Here is a 19,945-nt window from a genome sequence, read left to right on the forward strand (position 1 = left end):
CTTGCTCACAACTTCCCTGACTTCTAAAGAAAATTGTTAGGGGAACTGGCTTGGGCCTCTCTGACCCTTGGAGAGACATTTCTGGGTCAAGAATTTCCAACCCATAAATTCCCCAGGTTTCGAATTCACAGGAGGCCTCGCAGGGCTGGGGTTTGTACGGCCTTTCACACGGCGGGGCTTCCCGGTTCGGGCCCTTCTGGGCCAGGGTTCAGAACGACGGTCGGACGGCGGGAGATGCCGGGACAGATCCGAGTCACACCGAAGCTCGGGACCCTGGCATCCACTCGATCAACAAGGGGGAAACTTTTTTTTTTTCCCAAAAATCTTTCAGCACATCCACGCGGGGGGTCGGGCCCCAGTGGGGGCACGCAGGCAGGCATCAGGGCCCCGCTGCACCGGCCTCCACCCCTGCAGACCCGCGTGGGTGTCTCTGGAACGAACCGGCCCACGGGGTTCGTGTCTCCTGCGCGTCCCACCCCCACCCCCAGAACACGCCAGACAAAAGGCAGCCTCTGGGAAGTGGGGACTTGCTTATAAATCCAAGACTCTTTTCTCTTTTTTTTGCAGAACGTGTTTGGGCCTTAGCAGATAATATTATTTTAACTTTTCCATCAAAATGTTTTCTCCATATTTGGGCAGGACCAGCGAGCAGGGGACTTTTGTTTGCGCTTCCTGCAGACGGCTGGGCTCTGCTGGAGGCGTCAGTTTCCTGGGCCTCCTCCCTGGCCCCGGGCTCCGGCCGAGCCTGCAAGATCAGCTCTGCCGCCTCTGACGAACCCCAGGCGCCCAAGCCGCGGTCGAGCGAGAAATGCCAGTCCATGCACATTCTCAGAGGGCGGCCTCACCCCTGCTGAGGACTCTCTTATCTCCAGGGTTTCCTGTTCCCCGGAGGTAGAGATCTGATGATCTACTCTTCTGGGCTCGTGGGAGCCGAGTCCCCTCCCCACTTCACAGAGGGGAAACTGAGGCCCGCAGAGAGACAGGGCACATTTCTGGCTAAGCACAAAAATCGCTTTCTCCCCCCATTTTCACTTTAAAAATTTTTCAAAAACCTGACTGGCGTGGCTCAGTGGGTTGGGCGTCGCTCTGGACACCAGAAAGGTTGCGGGCCAGGTCCCCGGCGGGACACGCGAGAGAGGCAACCAATCGATGTTTCTCTCCCTCTCTTCCCCTCTCCCCTCCCCTCTCTCTACAAAATAAATAAATAAATAAATAAAACCCTGAAAATTTTCAAATCAATAGAGGCATTTGTAGAACCGTGCGGTGAACACTCGCACTCACCAATTGTTAACGTGGTGCCGCGTTGGCTTAACCGCTTCCTCTCCCTCACTCCATGTGCGTGTGTGTGTGTGGGTGTGTGTGCGTGTGAGTGTGCGAGTGTGTTCCAGATACTGCAACACTTCACCCCCAAGACTCCGGCGTGTGTCTCTTTCATAACCACAGCACAGTGGTCACACTCACACGGTTGCACATCTGATCACGATTGTTATCCAACGCACGTTCCATAGTCCGAACGTCTCTCGCTGCCGTGCTGACGGTGACAGTGTGCGTGCGGCGGGCTGTTTGTCTCATCCAAGAGCTGGTCCAGGGCTACGGGTGCAGCTGGCTTTGTCTCCTACTCTTCTTTAGTCAATGACGTTCTCGGCTCTTCCCTTCTTTTCTCGCTGCCTCTCTCTTTCCCAACATGGACATTTTCAAAGCCTCCAGGCCGGTGGGTCAGCAGGAATTCCTCAGTCTGGATGTGCCCGAGGGTTTCATGTTGACTAGATTCGAATTCAACTTTCTTTTTTCTTAAAGATTTTATTTATTTTATTTTTAGAGAGAGAGGAAGGGAGGGGGAGAGGGAGAGAAACATCAATGTGTGGATGCCTCTCTCGCTCCCTGCACCAGGGAACCTGGCCTGCAACCCAGGCATGCGCCCTGATTGGGAATCGAACCAGTGACCCTTTGGTTCCCAGCCCGCGCTCCATCCACTGAGCTACACCAGCCAAGTGAATTAAACTTTCTGGACAACTTTTAATTCAACTCCTTAGAGCCATGCACCCAGGAAGTCAGTCTGTCCCTTAATTGGTGACGTTAAGTTTACTTTATTACGTTGGTGTCCCCAGGCCCCTGCATACCTTGTTCCCTAGAATTCTCTTACCCTATGATCTCAACATGTGTTGAGATGATATTTTTATTGCTATTTTGTGGATCAGTTATTACTAGGATGATGGTAACATTTTTAGTGTCAGTTTGTCATTCTTTCTACATTTTACTTAGTTTGAGTTCATCTTTAAAGAAGACACTCTCTTCTCTTTTGAAACATTTTCTAAAGCATCAGCCTTGACGTGTGGGTCTGAGTACTATCCAAGGGGCTAGCTAGATGAACTACTTCCGTTATGTATTTTATGCTCACATTTACTCCGATCTGACCACTGGGAGGCGCTCCAGCGCCCCCGGTGCCTGTGCCTTGGACCGCCCATCGCACTTCCAGCTCTCCCTTCCTTTCCAGGCTCTTCTGGACTCTTCCTGAGCCAGCCCGGAGGGCCAGGGCTCTCCATGGGGCCCTGGTGCCTTTCACCGGGGAATGGCGTTTCGGGTCCAAGAGGGCCGAGGGAGCTCCTGCCAGCAGGGGGCCATCGCCTCCCGGCCCTTTCGCTGGCCGGAGCGAGGTGTGTACCGTTGCTATTTTTCACAGCCACCCTACTAACCACGGACACCACTGAGTTCTTCCTCTTCCTCCATTCCAGTCTCCCTCGGCCCGCAGGGCGTGAGGACCCGGGCCCCACTGCCCTGTCCCGAGGATCCGGAGTTCCCTCGGAGCCGCTCCGCCCTCCCCAGGGCTCGGTGACCGCCCTCTGTCCTGAGAGTAGCGCCCCCCTGCCGCGGAAGTACCGGCATACGAGCTCAGCCCGGCGTCCCCCCACACAGTCTCTCCCTCTTTTCTGTCCTGCACCTGACTGTCATCAACGCCACGAATTTGCTAGTTTCTGCTGGGTTCAGCCCACCCACAGAGAAAAGGGCCTTTCAAAGCCAGAGGGCACCAGCATTTCTTGCGAGCGATCAGAAGAGCTGTTCAGGGATCACTGCTTCAGACAGAAACCCAACCAAATAATGTTCCGAAGAGGAGACAGAGGCTGTGGGCGCTTACTGAGACAGGGAAGGGGACCGTGACGTCAGTAGAAGGCGGGCATTTCTGTCCACGCTGACCGGCTAACGCAGGGACCTTCATTCATTCTAGACGCTGTTTTTAACTTGCAGTCCAGTAGCCATCAGTCCAACACTTGGTCCTGACTGCTTTCTCGTTATGGTTGCAAACAGGTGTTTGGGGAACAGGTTGCTGCCGCCCAGTCCAAAGGCTACTCCGCCCCGTTTTAGCAGCTCAGGTGCGGGGTACCTGTCGGGCAAGGCAGCCCCCTGGGAAGGCAGCCCCGGCTCCGTGTTCAAGGGGCTCACCTGCGTTGTTGGTTGCGGTTCCGATTTTAGCCCTCCCCCGCCATCCTGGTTGACCGACTTTTCTTTCTTAAATGTAAAATCTCATATTTAACGTGCACCCGGAGACGTGCCTGATTTCTGGTGCTCGAAGGAACCATCTGATCCAGGGGCAGGCTTCCTCACTCGTTTCAAATGCTTCCCCAGAAAGCGGGCCGTAAATCCCGCCCCTTCCCGTTTGAAAGGACCCTGAGCTGGGCCTCCACGTGCGGCCAGCCCGGGACTTTCCAGGGAGTCCACGCGCGGCCTCGTCCTTGCACCTGTGAGCGGATAGGGTCACACCACAGGTCTCGGACGTGCCCCGGGCCGGGGCTTCAAGGTTTCCATGACAGCACTGTGGCTGTTCAACCCAGTTCGTCTTCACAGGAGCCGGGGAAGCTCTGGTACTGAGGAGGGTGTCTGTGTAAACGGTTGCAATTAGCGCCCCCGCTCCAGTATGCGCACTGGGGCTCAGGCTGGAGGGGCTTGTCCCCAGGTCTGCACTCAGGAGGCGCTTGGGTAAAGGCTCCGGGGTGCGTGCGGCAAGAGTGTCGGCCGGGGAGCTGGGGGCGTGGCGTATGCAAATAGTTCTCTAGAAGGTCGCGGATTGGCTGGCGGAGAGGACGGGGGCGGGGCGCGCCCAAAGCCCAGGGCTGGCAGGTGTGCTGCGGTGGAGAGGCTGGGGCGCTGGTCCAGGGCGATGCCTCGGCTCTGTGCTTTGCTGGCCCTCGGCTGCCTGCGGCTGTGCTGGGGTAAGCGGCTGCTGAGAGGAGGGCGCCAAGCCCAGGGAGGGCGGGCAGCTGGCCCAGGGGCGTGCCTTGCACCCCGACCCTCCGGAGGAGTCCTGAGAGGAGCGTTGGAAATGGGCACTTCACTGGTTCACTCCAGGAGAAGGGACGAATGCCTGCTCTGTGGCAGACCCCGTGCCGGCTCCGGGGCCCAGATAGCAGTGATGGCCCGCACTTCTTAATAAGCTTCCCCTGGTGGGGATTCCAGGGCTCCTGGGTGGCAGAGCCCTGCGACAGGGGGCCGTGGGCCAGCCCGGAAGGCACTGGACTGGACTCCCGGTGCTGCCTGGACTGGGGAGGTGGAGGGACATTCCAGGTGAAGGAGCAGCAAGGGCAGGTTCAGGGAGGAGAGGGGGTGGCATGCTCTGTCCTGGGAACCTCCTCTCCAGCGTCCATCTGGGGGGCTGGGGCTTGGGGTGAGGGCGGTGTGCACAGAGGCGAGGCTGGGGACCCCGTGGAGCAAGGCCCAGAACAGTGGGGTCCTCTGTGCCCCTCCAGAGGGGCTGCACTGCTTTAGTGCCTGGGTCGGATTTGCATGTCAGAGGGCAGAGGATGGGCAGGGCTTGTTAACTAGGGTTCAGGTGAAGGGGGTGGGGCGGAGGGACGCTCAGGAGCGGCAATGGGGCTCTTGGTGACTGACCGCCTGCTGTTGGGGGGAGAGAGAGCGGCAGTTCAGCTGCGTGCCTGCTTCCTGGCCATGGCGGCTGGGTGGGGGCCGGGGTGCTGCCCGTGGGGAGGGGAGACCCAGGGCCCGGCACACAGTGGGTGCTCATACCTGCTGCTGCCGACATGTGGGTGCACGCACTGGGGGAGGGCAGGGCGTGCCCACGGATGTGGATGGTCCCCCAGGGGCCAGCTCCTGTCCTTGCTGCTTCCTCCAGGGGTGAGCCTCCAGCCCCAGCTGGCCAGCGTGACCTTTGCCACCAACAACCCCACCCTCAGCACGGTGGCCTTGGAGAAACCCCTCTGCATGTTCGACAGCACCGAGGCCCTCCACGGCACCTATGAGATTCACCTCTACGGCCTGGTCGACTCGGGTGAGGGGCGTTGAAGGGGCCTGGCCTGTCTGCAGGGAGGAGGGGAGGAGGCAGGGAGAGGGGCGCGCCACCCCCATGAGCAGCCGCCCCCCTGCAGCTCCCCAGCCCGCCCTGTGTCTGCTCTGGGCCAGCCCTGGGCCGGGGGCTGCGGCCACAGTCATCGGCTTGCCCTGGAGGGACCCCCGTCTGGGGGGACATCCCAACAACACCCAGCACCTCATGCCAGGTGCTCCGCACACCTTTGAGCTGACCTTGGCAGCCAGCCCGCAAGGCACCTTGGAACAACACAGTCTGAACTGCACAAGCCCACTCACGTGCTGGTTTTTTCAATCAATTCTGTAAATGCGTTTTTTCTTACGTTTTCTTTCTCTGGCTTACTGTATTATAAGAATATATATATAGTATATACTCCATTATCACATACAAAATATGTGTTAATTGACTGTTCATGTTATTTTTATTTTTTAAAGATTTATTTATTTATTTTTAGAGAGGGAAGGGAGGGAGAAAGAGCGAGACAGAGAGAGAAACATGAATGTGCGGTTGCTGGGGGCCGTGGCCTGCAATCCTGGCATGTGCCCTGGCTGGGAATCGAACCTGTGATGCTTTGGTTTGTAGCCCGAGTTCAATCCACTGAGCTATGCCAGCCAGGGCTGACTGTTCATGTTATTAATAAGGCATTAATGCACAGTGCACAGTAAGCTATTAGTAGTTATTTGGGGGGGGTTGAAAGTTACATGCTGATTTCCAACTGTGCCTCTAACCCTCAAATTGTTCAAGGGTCAACTGTATTAGGGTGCCCATTGCAGAAAAGAAAATTAAGGTTCAGAGAGGTGGAGTAACTCCTGCAGCTGGGCGGCAAGTCCAGATTCTCTGGTCTTCATGCCCAGGTTGCTCCCGAGGCAGCTCAAGGTCGGTGTTTTCGCCCTGGCCAGGTGGCTCCATTGGTTAGAGAGTCGTCCCGACACGCCAAGGTTGTGGGTTTGATCCTTGGTCAGGGCACATACAAGAATCCACCAGAGAATGCATAAACGAGTGGAAAAACAAATCCATCTCTCTCTCTCTCTCCCTTCCTTCCTCTCTCTCCAAAATCAAGACATTTTTAAAAGTTAAAAAAAAAAGATCAGTGTTTTTGAGGGAACCTGCAGGCTCCGGTCCAGCCCTCCTGGTCACCGGTGGCCATCCTGGGCACCCGGGAGAACTCAGTGACAACCTCCTACGTCTTTAGCAACAGCCATGTGCAGCCAGCCACGTGCCACAGCCCACGTAGGGCCCCCACTTTATTCTTCCGGCAAACACTATTGCCCGCCTGCCCGGGCCCCAGCTGTGGGCACGGTGGGGCAGTGTTCTCCCATTTCACAGGCCCGCGTCCAGACAGGGGACGTGACTTGTCTAAGGTCACCCAGCTAGTGAGGAAGAGACCCAGGGCTGCCCTGGGGTCGCCTGCCTCCACGCTGTTCCCCGTGCTCCGTGACCCTCCTCCCCCTTCCAGAGGACGGAACCCAGGCGCTCAGGGAGCGAACGGTCCGCTGGGGTGGGGGGACTACAGGCCGGCGGCCAGAGGAGGAGGGTGAGAGCTGCAGGAGGATGATGGAGGCCGGGAGGCGCTCCCTGCCCCCACCTCCACTGCCCAGGGAGTCCTCGAGGGCAGGGCCTGAGCTGCCTGGCTCCTGCCTGCGACCCAGGGCCCAGCACAGCGCTGGCTCAGAGGATGTTGAAGGGAGTCTGGTGAATGACTGAGTGAGTGACTGAGCTGGGGTGGCCAGGGGCCTCACTCCCTCCCTGCACTGCCCCCTACAGGCAGCCTCAGGAACGCCTCCGTGCAGGACAGTGCCCATGCCCCGCTGAGCGCCACCTTCCAGCAGACGGGCGGAGGGAGGACAGGCCCCTACAGGGCTGCGGCCTTTGACCTGACCCCCTGTAGCGACCTGCCCAGCCTGGATGCCGTGGGGGATGTGTCCCGGGCCCCGGAGATCCTGGACGCCTACCTGTTCCGGGTGGGCGCCAACGGGACCTGCCTGTCCGACCCCAACTTCCACGGCCTCTGCAACCCGCCCCTGTCAGCCGCCACGGAGTACAGGTGGGTGCAGGGCCCCCGAGAGCCCGGCAGCTGTGCCCCAGCCCCCCTCAGAGCCAGCGAGTGGGACAGGCCACGCGTCTCCAGGGCCCGCTGTGTGCCAAGAGCATCTCAGGTCCCCCGAAGGGTTTCCGGGGCGAGTGACGATGCACGGGGCCACCCACACAGCGGGGTCCCCCACTTGGCTTCATGCTCTGCCCCGCTGAAAGTCTTAACTTTTGAGCCGGGGCCTGGATTTTCATGTTGCACCGGACTCCTCAGGTTATGCCCTGGTCCTGGCCTGTCACCCAGGCGACCGCCGCCCACTCAGCATGCTCCCATCTGACAGGGAGGGGCGCTGCGGTCCAGGGAGGGGAGGGTGTCACCCGGTGAGAAGCTGGGGCTCAGCGTGACCCGGAGCCCGAGCCGAGGCTTCCCCAGTGCCTGCCCCCCTCCGGCACACCTCTGTGTGGCCCGTCCCACCCCAGGGATGGGACACCCCTTGTTCGTGTCCACAGGCATTTGCTGAGCATCTTCACTGTGCAGAGCTGGGGGCTCAGCCCTGACCCATGGCCAGGGGGTCTGACCTGGCGCCAAAGCCACTCTCGTTGCCATGGAGATGCCTAGGTTGGGGTCTCTGTACCTTCTGGGCTGCACTGGGGGGTGGCCAGGCGGTCACTTGCCGGCCATTGTCTCTGCTGCCCCTGCTTTGGCCCTGGCCACCAGGCAGGACAGGAGTCTCCAGCCTCCTCTGCTCCGCCTGCAATCCTCCCCTTTGACCTTGACCTTAACCTCTCCATCCTCCTGGATTGCAAGGCCCCTCCCCCTCTGGGGGCACGACTGTGTCCCAGGCTCTGGGGTTCTCATCTTTAAACCTAGAGAAGCAGGGGGATTAGAGATGCTGAGGGTCTTATTATTATAATTGTTTTACATGTTAAGTGATCGGCCGGTAAGTCTCAGAAAATCCATGGTTTTAAACTGACCCTCAGTCCGCTGCGGGTGCTTTGCACCGCACCTCCGATCTTCCTGTACGGGTCGCCGCGCTCAGCTGGGGCCGTCTGCAACAAGATGCGGTCCTGACCCCGGAGCGGTGGGCGGGGGGTGCATGTTATCGCTGTTGTTTGGGCCCCTGTGGGGGACCCAGGGCCCGGGCTGGGGAGATGGAGGACGAGAATGCAGGGAGGACAAATGTGTCAACACTCAGCGGATGCACCACCCGCATCCCGCATCTGACAGAGAAACAGAGGGGCCCCCGGAGCGAGGGCCTCCGATGCTGAAGGCTTCCTGGAGGAGGTGGCCTCCAAGCCGGGGAAGGGGTCCTGGCCGTGATGGGTGGCACATGGGCCGACGCAAAGTCCAGCGCCACCCTGGACTTTGTCCGGCTGGTGCTCGGAGCCCCCCTGTGGCCGCCTAGACTTCCGTCCAGAAGTCCCCACTCGGTCCCCAAGCCCAGCGACCCTAACCCTCCCCTCCCAGCACCCTGCGGCTGGGGCTCACAGGGTGGGCGGAAGTCATCCTCGCTCCGTCTCCTTCCAGGTTCAAGTACGTCCTCGTCAACGTATCCACGGGCTCGGTGCAGGACGAGAGCCTGTGGTCCAACCCCATCCGCACCCGCCGGCGTGAGTGGGCTGACCTAGGGTGGGGCACGTGGGTGGGGGGAGGGGGACGTGGTCCTCAAGGGAACCTGGGGAAGCAGACTCAGGCCGTCACTTGGAAAACCCCTCCCCAGACCCAGGCAGCCACTGGGTTATCAGGAAAGTGCATTTTAAAATCATTTACCCCAAAATACCGTCCTTCCCCCAGCTTCCTTGAGGAGCAGAATGGGTGGTGATGGGACGGCTGGACCCTCAGCGGCGGGGTCAGTCCCAGCCCTCACGGCGCATGTGCTTCCGTGTGTGTGTGTGGGGGGGGGGTCATCCTGCATTTACAGCCCAGGCAGCCCCATGTTGACCCCTCACAGGGGCAAACGCCGGCCCCGGGCCCCAGGGCTACAGGCTCCCTCAGAGGCAGGGCCTGAACCCGGGAGCTGCAGGAGGCCCCATGGCCCCGGGGCCCCTGCCTGCGGCCTGTCCCTCCAGAAGATTCCGTCTGAGGCCTCTGCTCCCGTCCGAGGCTTCCACACACAGAATCGTGTCTGCTGAGCCTTAGGGGCAACAAAAGGGATTCCCGAGGGTACTTTTGATGGCACGTGACCCTGACTTTACAACTCCCCTCCTGCAACACCTCGGACCCCAGGATGAGATGCTCGGTCCCCTAGACGGGCCCGGCATGCAGCTTCCTGCCGCCCCACAGATGCCTGGTGAGCCAGCCAGCGGCTCTGGAAGGCGGCCAGAGGGCACACCGCTAGTGAGGGCTGGGGCTGGGCCTGGGCGCGAGCTCCTGCTGGCCGGTCCCCCTCGGCGCCCATGCATCTCGGTCCCACCGAGACAGCACCCCCCAGGGGCCCGAGTGCAGGCCCAGCCTCTGGACCCCGCTGCTGTGCGAGTCTGAGAGCCTCAGGCTCAGCGTCTGAGAACCGGGGGTTGGGGAGGACGCTCGCCCAGCCCCCCTCCCCGCCAGCAGGGCCCTTTGGGAGATCCCGGCCGAGAGCCCTGGGCCTGAGGCGTGACCCTGGGGCGCAGACAGACCTACAGGCCTGAGTCTGGAGTCTGGGGGGACCTTGAGGGGAACCCGTCTCCTGAGGCTGCGGTGAGCCAGCTGCAGAACGGGGGTCCGGTGGGACCAGCGTGCCACCGCGGCTGGAAGGAGGCCACCCCCAGCAGGTCCCGATGTTGTTCACGTAGTCCCGAAGGGTGACACCGGCCGGAGCAGAGGGGAGCCCCGGGGCGCCCAGCTCCCCCAGCCCAGGCCCCCTCGTGGCTGTTTGTTGTGACGGCTTGTACCCCGCTTCCCACTCCTCGCTCCAGAAGACGTGGGTCAGTTTATCTTGTACAGCTGTGCAGGAGGACAGTTAAAGGGGACGAGAGCAGACAGGCACCAGAGGCAGTTGGGGACTGGGACGTGGGGGGGGGGGGCTGGGACAGTCCCAGGCGTCCCAGGGAGAGGGCGGGGGGCGGGGGGGGCGGGGTCTGGGGAGTGACAGGCCTGTGCCCTGCCAGCCACCCCGTACGCGGCGATCGACACATGGCCCGGCCGGCGGAGCGGCGGCATGATCGTCATCACGTCCATCCTGGGCTCCCTGCCCTTCTTCCTGCTCCTGGGCTTGGCCGGCGCCGTCGTCCTGAGCCTCGTGTGAGTGCCCGCCAGCCGGAGGGCAGGGCTCGGGGATGCACCGGGCACGTTCCCCGGGAAGGGTCTTCGGAGGCGGGGGCGGCCCGGCAGGCAAGACAGCCACCTTCCACCCTGGGTGGGGTGGGGTGGGGTTGGGGGGAGGGGAGCTGAACCCTGGGGCGGCCAAGGTCACGGTCAGCTGGGCAGGGCGGGGTTGGTGGGCAGAACCCGGTCTGACCCAGGTGAACCAGCTCAGGCCCCTGCTCCGGAAAGTGAAGGCTCTGATGGATGTCACCCCCTCGGAGCTGTGCAGGTTAAGCCAAACCAGCCCTGTGGAGCCCCCGGGGCGGAGCCCGGGCACCAAACACGGACTGTTTCCGGGGTCACCCTGACTCCCCCAGCTGCAGCACAGAGGGGGAAACCGAGGCCCGAGGGAGCGGGGTCACCAATTAAAACAGAGGTGGGGCCCGGGCCCCGGGGCCCTGAGCTCACCAACAGCTCTGACTGGCGTCTGTGCGGGTTGGACTGGGTCTCCGGGAGCCACCGGAGCCGGCCGCTAACGGGGCTTCCCTGGGGGAGGGCGGGCGGGCGTGCAGCCCCTATTCCTGGGAGGACTGAGCCGGCTGAATCAGGCACCCACAGGTGCCGGGGGAGTCGGGGGAGGGCAGGGCGGATCCTGGCTGGGGCCTCAGCGTGGGCTTCCTGAGGACGGAACGGCAGGAGCAGAGTCTCATCGAGCCTGGCAGACAGGGGTGGATGGGAAGGCCACACGCAGTGTGCTCCTCAGCGAGAGAGGGGGCCCGGGGGGCTCGGAAGATCAGGAGGGAGCCTGTCCCAGGGCGGGCCGGGAGCAGGTGGACCCCAGCAGAGGTGAAAGGCAGTGGACAGGTAGAAATCAGCCCGGCGGGAAAAGACGTCGGGGGTCAGGGGTCGGGGGCTGGTGAACTGGGAAATCAAGTCGCCTTCTGACACTTAAATCAATAACTACAGAAATACTAGAGGAGGTTAGCCCGGGAGCAGTCAGCAGTGGTCACCTGCCCCTCCCTGCCCAGGGGGCAGCGCCTCACCTGGCTGCCAGTGTCCTGCTGTCTGACGTGGGCCTGGCTCTTCCCCTTGTCCCTCCTGTCATTTCTGGCTCCGGCTGCCCCAGGCACCCCCCCACCATTCCTGTCAAACGCCCAGAATGCCTTTGTATGCCCGTGTATGCCCACACTCTTCTCCTTCAGGGCCAGACTAACCGCCCCCTCCTCCAGGAAGCCCTCCTGTGGCTCCCACCTGGAATCGCCCATTCTGTCTGGTCATTGCTGGGGTCTGCCTCCCGGTGCGGTCTTAGCCTGCAAGTGTTCAGCTCGAGGTCGAACCTGCACATCGCACACGTAGTTCCAAAAGAGTGACCCCTTCCTGGTCCCGGGACTCGGCACGCAGTGGGCGCTCTGGGGAGTTCGGCCTGCCGGAGGAGGGCCTGAGTGCCTCCATGGAAGCCGGTCTGCGCAGGAGGGTCCTGGGCCGGCTGGGGTGGTTCCGGCTCGCCCGCGCCCCTGACCCCGGCCCTCTCCCTTTTCTCGGTCAGGGACGTGGGCGGCTCTGACGGGGAAACCACGCACGAGTCCCAGATCACCCAGGAGGCCGTCCCCAAGTCCCTGGGGGCCTCGGAGCCCTCGTACGGGGCTGTGACCCGGGGGCTGCCCCTGGACAGGGCCGAGGCATACAGCGGCAAGCTCCAGGCCTGAGCGGCTCTGAGGCAGCGGGTGTCCCCCCCCCCCCCCCCCCCCGAGCCCACCCACGTGACACAGGGCCGGAGGTCCAACTGCAGGAACACTTTCAATCAATAAAGCCTTCCCGAGAACTTGAGTTCAGCGAAGGTGCACCGATGAGCGACTCCTCGGGGGAACGTGTCCACTCATGTTGAGGGGGGGACTGTTTCTCTGGGTGGGGTGGGGGGTCAGGACCCCGCACCCGAGCGGCAGGGGTCCTGCGGGACGGGCTGTGTGTGCAGTTACGGGGTGGGGTCTGGGGCGCACCACCTGTGAGGTCCTGGAGACCCGCAGACTGAAATGCATACTGGGTGCCGCTCTCCGGCAGCCCCGTGTCACCCCGCGGTCATCTTTCTCTCCGGGGCTCAGCTTCCCCGTCTGTGGAACGGGCTGATGCCTACGGCTCATTTCAGGGCCCCACCGGCCTAGGCTCCTCCCCAGCCTTCCCATCCCCCTGGGAGGGCAGAAAAGGCTGGGGGGCACAGAGGGGGGGCACCCAGGTCACTTGCAGGACGCGAAGGGGCTCGCCAGTCCCCCCATCTCTGCTCAGATGGCTCGATCCTGTCTTCCGAGTCAGGGAGCGAGACGGCTTCCCTCCGTGGGGTGGACGAGTCTCGGGCCCACTCCCTGTCATGAAAGGAGAAGAGCCTGTCAGAGCGGCGGTGGCGAAGGCGGGGACACAGCCTGCAGGCTGGCGGTGCCCAGGGGGGCACACATCCACAAGGGGTCCTCCAGCTGTGAGGGCAGGAGGCGGACAGCGGGACCCCCAGAGGACCCAGTGCCGGGCCGTAGAAACGGGAGGAGGGAGTGGGGGCGCTGCTGGTGAGGGGGCAAGGCCAGCCTGGGTGTGCCCGGGGCTCCCTCCTGGATCCCCCAGACGGTCTTCTGGGCCCCCAGGCAGTCTGGGGGCACTGGGTTTCCCTCCTCCATCCTGGGCACCCTCCCAGAGCCCTGCCCCCCAGCGGGCAGCCGGCCGGCCATCTCCGCAGACCCCCAGCAGCAGACGGAGGGCAGGCTCCCTGGGGGTCTGCCCTCGTTGGGAACTCAGGCCCGCCTGCGTTCTCTGGTGCACCAGGCCTGTGTTTACTCCACTCTTTCAGTGGAGGCGAGACTCACGTAACACAAAATTGACCATTGAGAGCGGACAGCTCGGTGGCGCTCAGAATGGTCCCAGGGCCGGGCGACCGCTATCCCTGACTCCAAACCGCCTTCCTCCTCGAAGGGGAGCCCCTTCCCCTCCCCCACCAGAGCCCACGGACTCCGCGGCCCGGGACGTTCTCTGCCCGTGGAAGCACGCAGCACGTGACCCTCGCGTGGGCTTCGCTCACTGCGCATCCCGTGTTTGCGGTCCGTCCGCACGGGAGCAGGCGGCGTGTGCACTTCCCCGCTGCTGTGGCCGAGTCACGTTCCGGGCCCGTCACTCAGGGCGGATGGGCGTGCGGGCTGTTTTCACGCCGGGCCACTGAGCCTCGCGCGGCCACTGGGAACGGCGCCGCTGGGGGCGGGCAGGTGCGTGCCTGTTTGCTCACGTGCTCGGTTCCCGTGGGCCCACAGCGAGGACAGGGGCTACCGTGTCTCGGGCCCTTCTGTCGTTCTCCGGTGGGCTTTCTGAGGGACCGCCAACCTGTTTTCCAAAGTGACCGCTCCATTTTGCATTCCCACCAGCCATGTGGCCTGTCCTTATTTTATTTATTATTTTTAAAGATTTTATTTATTTATGTTTAGAGAAAGGGGAAGGGAGGATGAAGAGAGGGAAACATCAATGTGTGGTTGCCTCTCGCACGCCCCCTACTGGGGACCTGGCCTGCAACCCAGGCCTGTGCCCTGACTGGGAATCGAACCAGGGACCCTTTGGTTCTCAGGCCAGCGCTCAGTCCACTGAGCCACACCAGCCAGGACTGTTTTTATTTCAATAGCAGAATGTGCTGGAGTCCAGTGGTTACTGTGAAGGCCCCATCCTTAGCTAAGGGTTTGGGGGGTCCCTTAGTCTGGGTCCACCCCCCATTTGAAAAGCAAGAACTTCAGGTGACCAGAGCCCCTCTCTGCTAGCAGCAGCTACCCCTCGTGGGAGTCGCTGGGGGTCGGCTGCCTCCTGGTCCCCAGGCCAGCCTGCAGGTGTGTGACTTGGAGGGATCAGAGTGGGGAGGGCACAGTGCTCCCCCAGCGATGCACTGCCCCCCACTCGCCCTGCTCACTTCCGAGCGGCTCTGCGGGAGCCATCGGTGGTTGCCTGTTGCCCGTATCCCTCCGGCCCGAGGACACACCCCGCTGGGCGCTGCTCTGTCCGCCTGGGGCCCGGCGTGAAGACACCGAGTAGAGCAGAGCCCCGGCCGACCCAGACCACAGACGGGAGATAAACCCTCTGTTGCGACGCCGCGCCTGTAGGGCTGGTCGTCACTGGAGGGGAGCAGCTCCCCCCCAGCGACCTCGCACGGGCCATGTCGGCCACTGGGGCGCAGCTCCCCTGCAGCTGCTCTGGTCTTGGCTCGGAGCTCAGGGGGTCTGGGACCCGCTGCTCCCAGGCCGTCGCTCCCTGCAGCTCAGCAGCCGCAGGGGCCCTCCTCCGCGGCAGCCTACAGCTCAGCAGCAGCCATTGCTGGTGCCGGTGCCAGTGCCGGCCGTGGGACGAGGAAGGCTGGCACCTCGGTTCTTTGTTTTGCTGTCGCTGTGGCCGTCTCCCGAGGACTCTGGGTGTGTGTGTGCATGTGTGCGTGTGCGTGTGTGTGACCAGCCGACTGCGTCCGCCTGGCCCGGGCGGTCCCGGGGCCGCACACCCCCACGAGGCGTTCTGATCCGCTGGGGCAGGACGGTGTTGGGAGCCCCAGCGAGATACAGAGCAGGCAAAGGGCAGAGTCCTCTCCTCTTTGGGGCCCCGAAGGAGGGGCAGCCCGGGAGGCACCTGCTCTCGCCCTCAGTCCCAGAACCCCGCCGTCACTGAGAGGGTGACAGTGCTACTCGGTGTCCCCTAAACCCGCCCCGCCCCGCACAGCCCTTCCTGCTTCCGTGCTCCCTGTCAGAAGCGGCTCCCACTCGGTGCAGCGCTGGGACAGGTACGCTGTCATCTGTCAGTGGGCGACTGGATTCCGGGCGTGGGGGCGGGAGCCTTTGTTACCTTCCAGCCAGAGCGATCCGGTTCCCGCAGACTGAGCCGGGCTGGTGGGCGGCGGTGGGCGGGAGACGCTGGGCTGGCTCGTGAGCTCTGGGCTGGACTCAGGCTTTGCAGAAACTTCTAGTTATAAATACCCCCAGAAGCCATTTCTCCAGCTCCCTGCTCAGACCTGAGGGACCCTTCCCCTGTGTGGCTGAGAGGGTGGGGCCTTCGGGGCTGCCTTCCTTCCCTCCCGCCCCCGTCAGGGGCCATCCGCTGATCCCTGTAGACATGCTGTGTGACTCTGGGCCAGGAAGTAACCTCTCTGGGCTCCCCTGACCTCTTGTGTGCAGCAGGGGGCGTGTCCAGGCTGCAGCTGTTCCAAACAGAGCGTTATGAACGTTATGAACATTCGTGTCCCTGCACGGGCATGGCTTTCACTTCTTGTGGGTGAGCCCGTGGGGGTGGGACGACTGCATTGTGTAGCAGGCGTGTGACTCATTCTTAAAGAGACTGCCACATTGTTTCCCAAAGTGCTTGTACCATTACAAAAAAAAAAAAGCTTTATTTTGAAATAATGATAGATTTGCAGGAAGTTGCAAAAAATGTCCAGGGAGGTTCCGGTAGCCTTCACCCCGTCCCCTGAGTGCTAACATCTCCTAGGACTGCAGCTGAATGATGTCAGAAGCAGGAGGCTCACGCTGGCACCCTCCACGGAGCTTGTGGCGATTTCCCTGTGCTTCGGGCTCCGCGTCTGTGTGCTGCTGTGCGTCTGGATTTGTGTCCCCACCACCACAATCCATGTACACAACTGGTCCATCGTCACAAAGCTTGTCCCCACTGTCCCTTTACAGCCACACCCCCCATCCCCTTACAATCACTGATCTCCCACCCGTCTCCACAATTGCGTTCTCAAAAATGTTACAGGAATGAAAACATCCAGTTTGTAACCTTTGCACAATTTCGCTGAGGTCCGCTGGAGTTGTTGCAAATATCAGTAGCCCTTTCTCCTTTATTGGTGCGTAGGAGGAGCCCAGGATACAAACGCCCTGCGGATTGTTTGCCTGCTCGGCTGCGGGAGGACAATGAGGTTGCTTCCTGTTTCTGGCTATTACGAGTACAGTTGCTACAAACAGTTGTGTAAGGTTTTTACATGAACACAGTTTTCATTTTTTTTCTGGGAGAATTATTCAAGAGTGCTACTGCTGGCTTGCACAGGAAGCTTGTCTGCTTTGAAAAGAAATCGCCAGGCTGTTTGTCCTGGCTGGAAGTCACTGTACATTCTTGTGGGCGATCCAGGTTTTCTGCATCCTCACCAGCATCGGGTGTTACCCCCGCTTCCTAGTTTGGCCCTTCCTGGTGGTGGGGGGTGGGGGGTTGGCCCACTCCGCATCCCCGCCAGCAGCGTGTGAGCGGTCAGTTCGTCCCCATCCACGGCGGCACTGGGGTGGGCAGTCTCTTCAGTGTTGGCCGCCCCGGTGGTCTGCAGTGGCGTCTCACTTCCCACCATGTATCTCCTTTGAGGAATATGCATACGGATCTTTTGGCCAGTTTTTGAAAATTGGGTTGCTTGTCTTATTATGGAGATACGACTTCTTTCTGTCTTCTAGATTCGGTTCCCAGTCAGATACAGGTTTTGCAAATCTGTCCCTGGCACGTCTTGCTCTTTTACTTTCACAGGTGTCTGTCCCTCCCCCAAGTCTCTTCCCTCTTCGGTCTCACCACGCCCTGACCCGTGTTGACTGTCAGATTCCCTGTCTACACAGTGGGCTCCATGGGGCAGGAGTTCCTGTTCCCACTGTGGCCTCCACTGCCAGCACAGGGCATGCTGCTGCCTGGCCCCTGGCCGGAGCACGGCCGGGGGTGCTGTGGGGGGAACGGACATGGACTGGTGAGTGGCGACCTCACAGCACCCTGTTGCCAACTTCCAGGCCAGTGGGGAGGGGCCTGAGCCGGAGCATGGGTGGGCTGGGTGGGGCTGGGGCGCAGGCCCACCCAACGTCAGAGAAGGAGGGCCAGAGAGACTTTTCCGAGCTGTGCTGGCCAGGCTGCCCCCCTCCCTCCTGCCGAGAGTGTCCACAGCACGTGTGTGTAAGGAGGGGACATGCGCACAGTGGGAGGGTGTGTGGCGTGTTATGTGTGGAGGATGCGCGGTCCGGGGCTCTCCCGTGTGCAGACGTCTGGCCCTCACACCAGGGCAGGGCGTCCACGTATCATGATGTGGGTCTCTCCTCGCAACAGAGCCACGGGCCCTCGCCAGGATGGAAGAGCTGTCTGCGGGTCCCTGGTGTCTCTCTGCTCACTCTTCGGAGCCTCCCTCCTGGGGCCCTGCCTGTGACTCTGTCCCTCTGTCTCGTCTCACGGTGTGAATCCCCTTCTGTCGCCGCACAGTCCCTGCCAGCAGTTCCGAGCGGATGGCCCACCTTCCAGCTCGGCCTAGTTACCGCAGACCCTCTCCGTTTTTCAGTCTGTTACAGGGGACTAACAATACCTAGTGCTGAAGGGGACTGTGGGGAGGAAGGAAGATGTGTGTGTGCGAAGAGTGTAGCATAGCACCTGGCGCACAGTAGGTGCTCAATAAAGAGGGGTGTATATAGCCCTGGCTGGCATAGCTCAGTGGATTGAGCACGGGCTGCAAACCAAAGTGTCACAGGTTCGATTCCTGGTCAGGGTACATGCCTGGGTTGCAGGCCATGGCCCCCAGCAACCGCATATTGATGTTTCTCTCTCTCTCTTTCTCCCTCCCTTCCCTCTCTAGAAATAAATAAATAAAATCCTAAAAAAGAGGGGTGTATATAAACACACACACGTCCTTCCACACACACCAGCGTCTCACTGGGCAGCCTGGCCATTTCCGGCACACAGACAGTTACCCCTTCGCTCAGCACAGGTGGACAAAGATATGCTCACGCCAGCTGGGTGGGGGCGGACAGGGTCCCCTGCACCTTTGGCCTTCAGCAATGTGTGACACGCACCAGCACCATGCTGGCCGCTGGCCGGCCTGTCACGCCAGCCCCTTATCTCCTCTGAGAATGCTCAGGGCGGCCAGGTGGCAGTGCCTCTCAGTAATTTTCCACAACCTGTGAGACGCCGCATCTTGCTCGGAGATAGAGGAGAGGGGCCATTGCTCCTACCATGTCCTTCCTGCTGGCCTTGTCCTCCTAAGGCTGCTGCGCTGAGTTTTTGGGTGGAGGGGTTGAGCTCCCCTGCCTGTGCCGGGGCTGCACCGATGGCTGCTCCAGCGCCCACCATCCGGAGCCCCGTGGCATCTTGAGCCTGCCTCTGTGGCACCTACCCCCCAGGGCTGTTGGTTATCAAGGCCCGTGCTGGGACCACGCCTCTTGCAGGTTTGGGAGCCCGCCCCGAGCGCAGGGACTGAGCAGGGACTGAAGGGCACTGCATCTCAGTCCCGCGGACAGGGGTAGGGAGCTGTCTGCTTCGGTGGGGAGATGCGTGGCCTGGGGCAGGAAGCGGCCTGGGCGACCTTGCAGGGCCTCAGCGGCCTCCTGTCAAATTGGAATGACGACGGCACCTTCCTCGCTTGGTTGTTCCGAGGACTAAATGCCGGAACATGTGCCAAACGCTCAAGCAAGAGCCTGGCACCATGTAGGAAGCCCATGTTGGCCCTGTTCACACCTGAGCCACTGGCCCTCCCAGCATTCTGGGCTCCAGGCCCCCAAAGTTCACAGGCTGCTGGGACCCACCAGCATAGCCTGCGACCCGCACAAACGGGAGGCTTCCGTGTGGGCTGGAGGGCGGGCAGAAAAAATGGCTTTTTTAGATCCTGAACAGGAAGGCTGGTTCAGGGCGGGAAAGACTTCCAGTGGCAGAGCAGGGAAGGGTGAGGCCTCCAGAATAACACGGCCCCCAGGGCACACTAACCCGGCTGCGTGTGCTGGGGCCAAGCCCATCTCATTCAGTCCTCTCAGCCACCCCGGGAGGCCGCCCTAGCCTCCGCCCCCGGTGTACAGACACGGAACCTGGGCACCCGTAGCCGACAGGTCACGGGACGAACCCAAGCTGACCCCCAGTGTCAGCCTCCTAGGAGGATTATTTCTTGATGAGGGAAGCATAGCAGGAGGACGCGCACGCAGTCATAAACAAACACTTGGGCACCAGTCGTGTGTCCTGCCCCGTTCTTGCTTCTGGGGAGCAGGGGTGTACCTGACGGACACGTCCGGCTGTCTCAAGGGAGAGAGAAAGTAAGTGCACGTCGTTCGGAGAGTGGTAAGAACTCTAAAGGGAAAGGACGCGGGGCTGGGGGAGGGGACTGGCGGTCTCAGTGGGCGGGGTGTTTGGGAAGCCGGGCGCGTGCGGGGACCGGAGGACGCTCGGGTGCTCGGTGCTCGGGCACTGCGCAGGGGTGCAGTAGAGGGGTGCTCCGGATCGCACCGAATACTCGCCCCGTGCCAGCAAAGTGCGCCGACCCCGCTTTGCAGATGAGAACCCCGAAACGCGCGGCGAACAGGGGACAGACTGGGGCTCAGACAAAGGTTTGGAAGCGGGTGGTCTCTTCGCGAGCACAACCCACCTGCACCCTAAGCTCCGAGGGGGCGGGG

The 19,945-nt window shown here is 61.6% G+C and overlaps 1 protein-coding gene across 1 annotated transcript; it reads left to right on the forward strand.

Annotated features, from left to right (window-relative positions):
- Nucleotides 1–4,089: 4,089 nt before the first annotated feature.
- Nucleotides 4,090–12,274, forward strand: UPK3A (uroplakin 3A). Its single transcript, XM_028533276.2, has 6 exons — nucleotides 4,090–4,205; nucleotides 5,123–5,278; nucleotides 7,079–7,358; nucleotides 8,871–8,953; nucleotides 10,433–10,565; nucleotides 12,115–12,274. Exons 1-6 carry the CDS (start codon nucleotides 4,154–4,156, stop codon nucleotides 12,272–12,274), a joined length of 864 nt encoding a protein of 287 aa, XP_028389077.1. The 5' UTR covers nucleotides 4,090–4,153.
- Nucleotides 12,275–19,945: the final 7,671 nt, after the last annotated feature.

This window comes from Phyllostomus discolor, chromosome 2 (genome assembly GCF_004126475.2).
Source record: "Phyllostomus discolor isolate MPI-MPIP mPhyDis1 chromosome 2, mPhyDis1.pri.v3, whole genome shotgun sequence".
Taxonomy (NCBI): domain Eukaryota; kingdom Metazoa; phylum Chordata; class Mammalia; order Chiroptera; family Phyllostomidae; genus Phyllostomus; species Phyllostomus discolor.

What these genes read in the sequence shown, in the direction of transcription:
- UPK3A (XM_028533276.2), top strand. Translation starts at nt 4,154, where the DNA reads ATGCCTCGGCTCTGTGCTTTGCTGGCCCTCGGCTGCCTGCGGCTGTGC. An exon ending in TCAGCCGCCACGGAGTACAG is followed by an intron (nt 7,359 to 8,870) that starts GTGGGTGCAGGG and finishes GTCTCCTTCCAG; the next exon opens with GTTCAAGTACGTCCTCGTCA. An exon ending in CCCCATCCGCACCCGCCGGC is followed by an intron (nt 8,954 to 10,432) that starts GTGAGTGGGCTG and finishes GTGCCCTGCCAG; the next exon opens with CCACCCCGTACGCGGCGATC.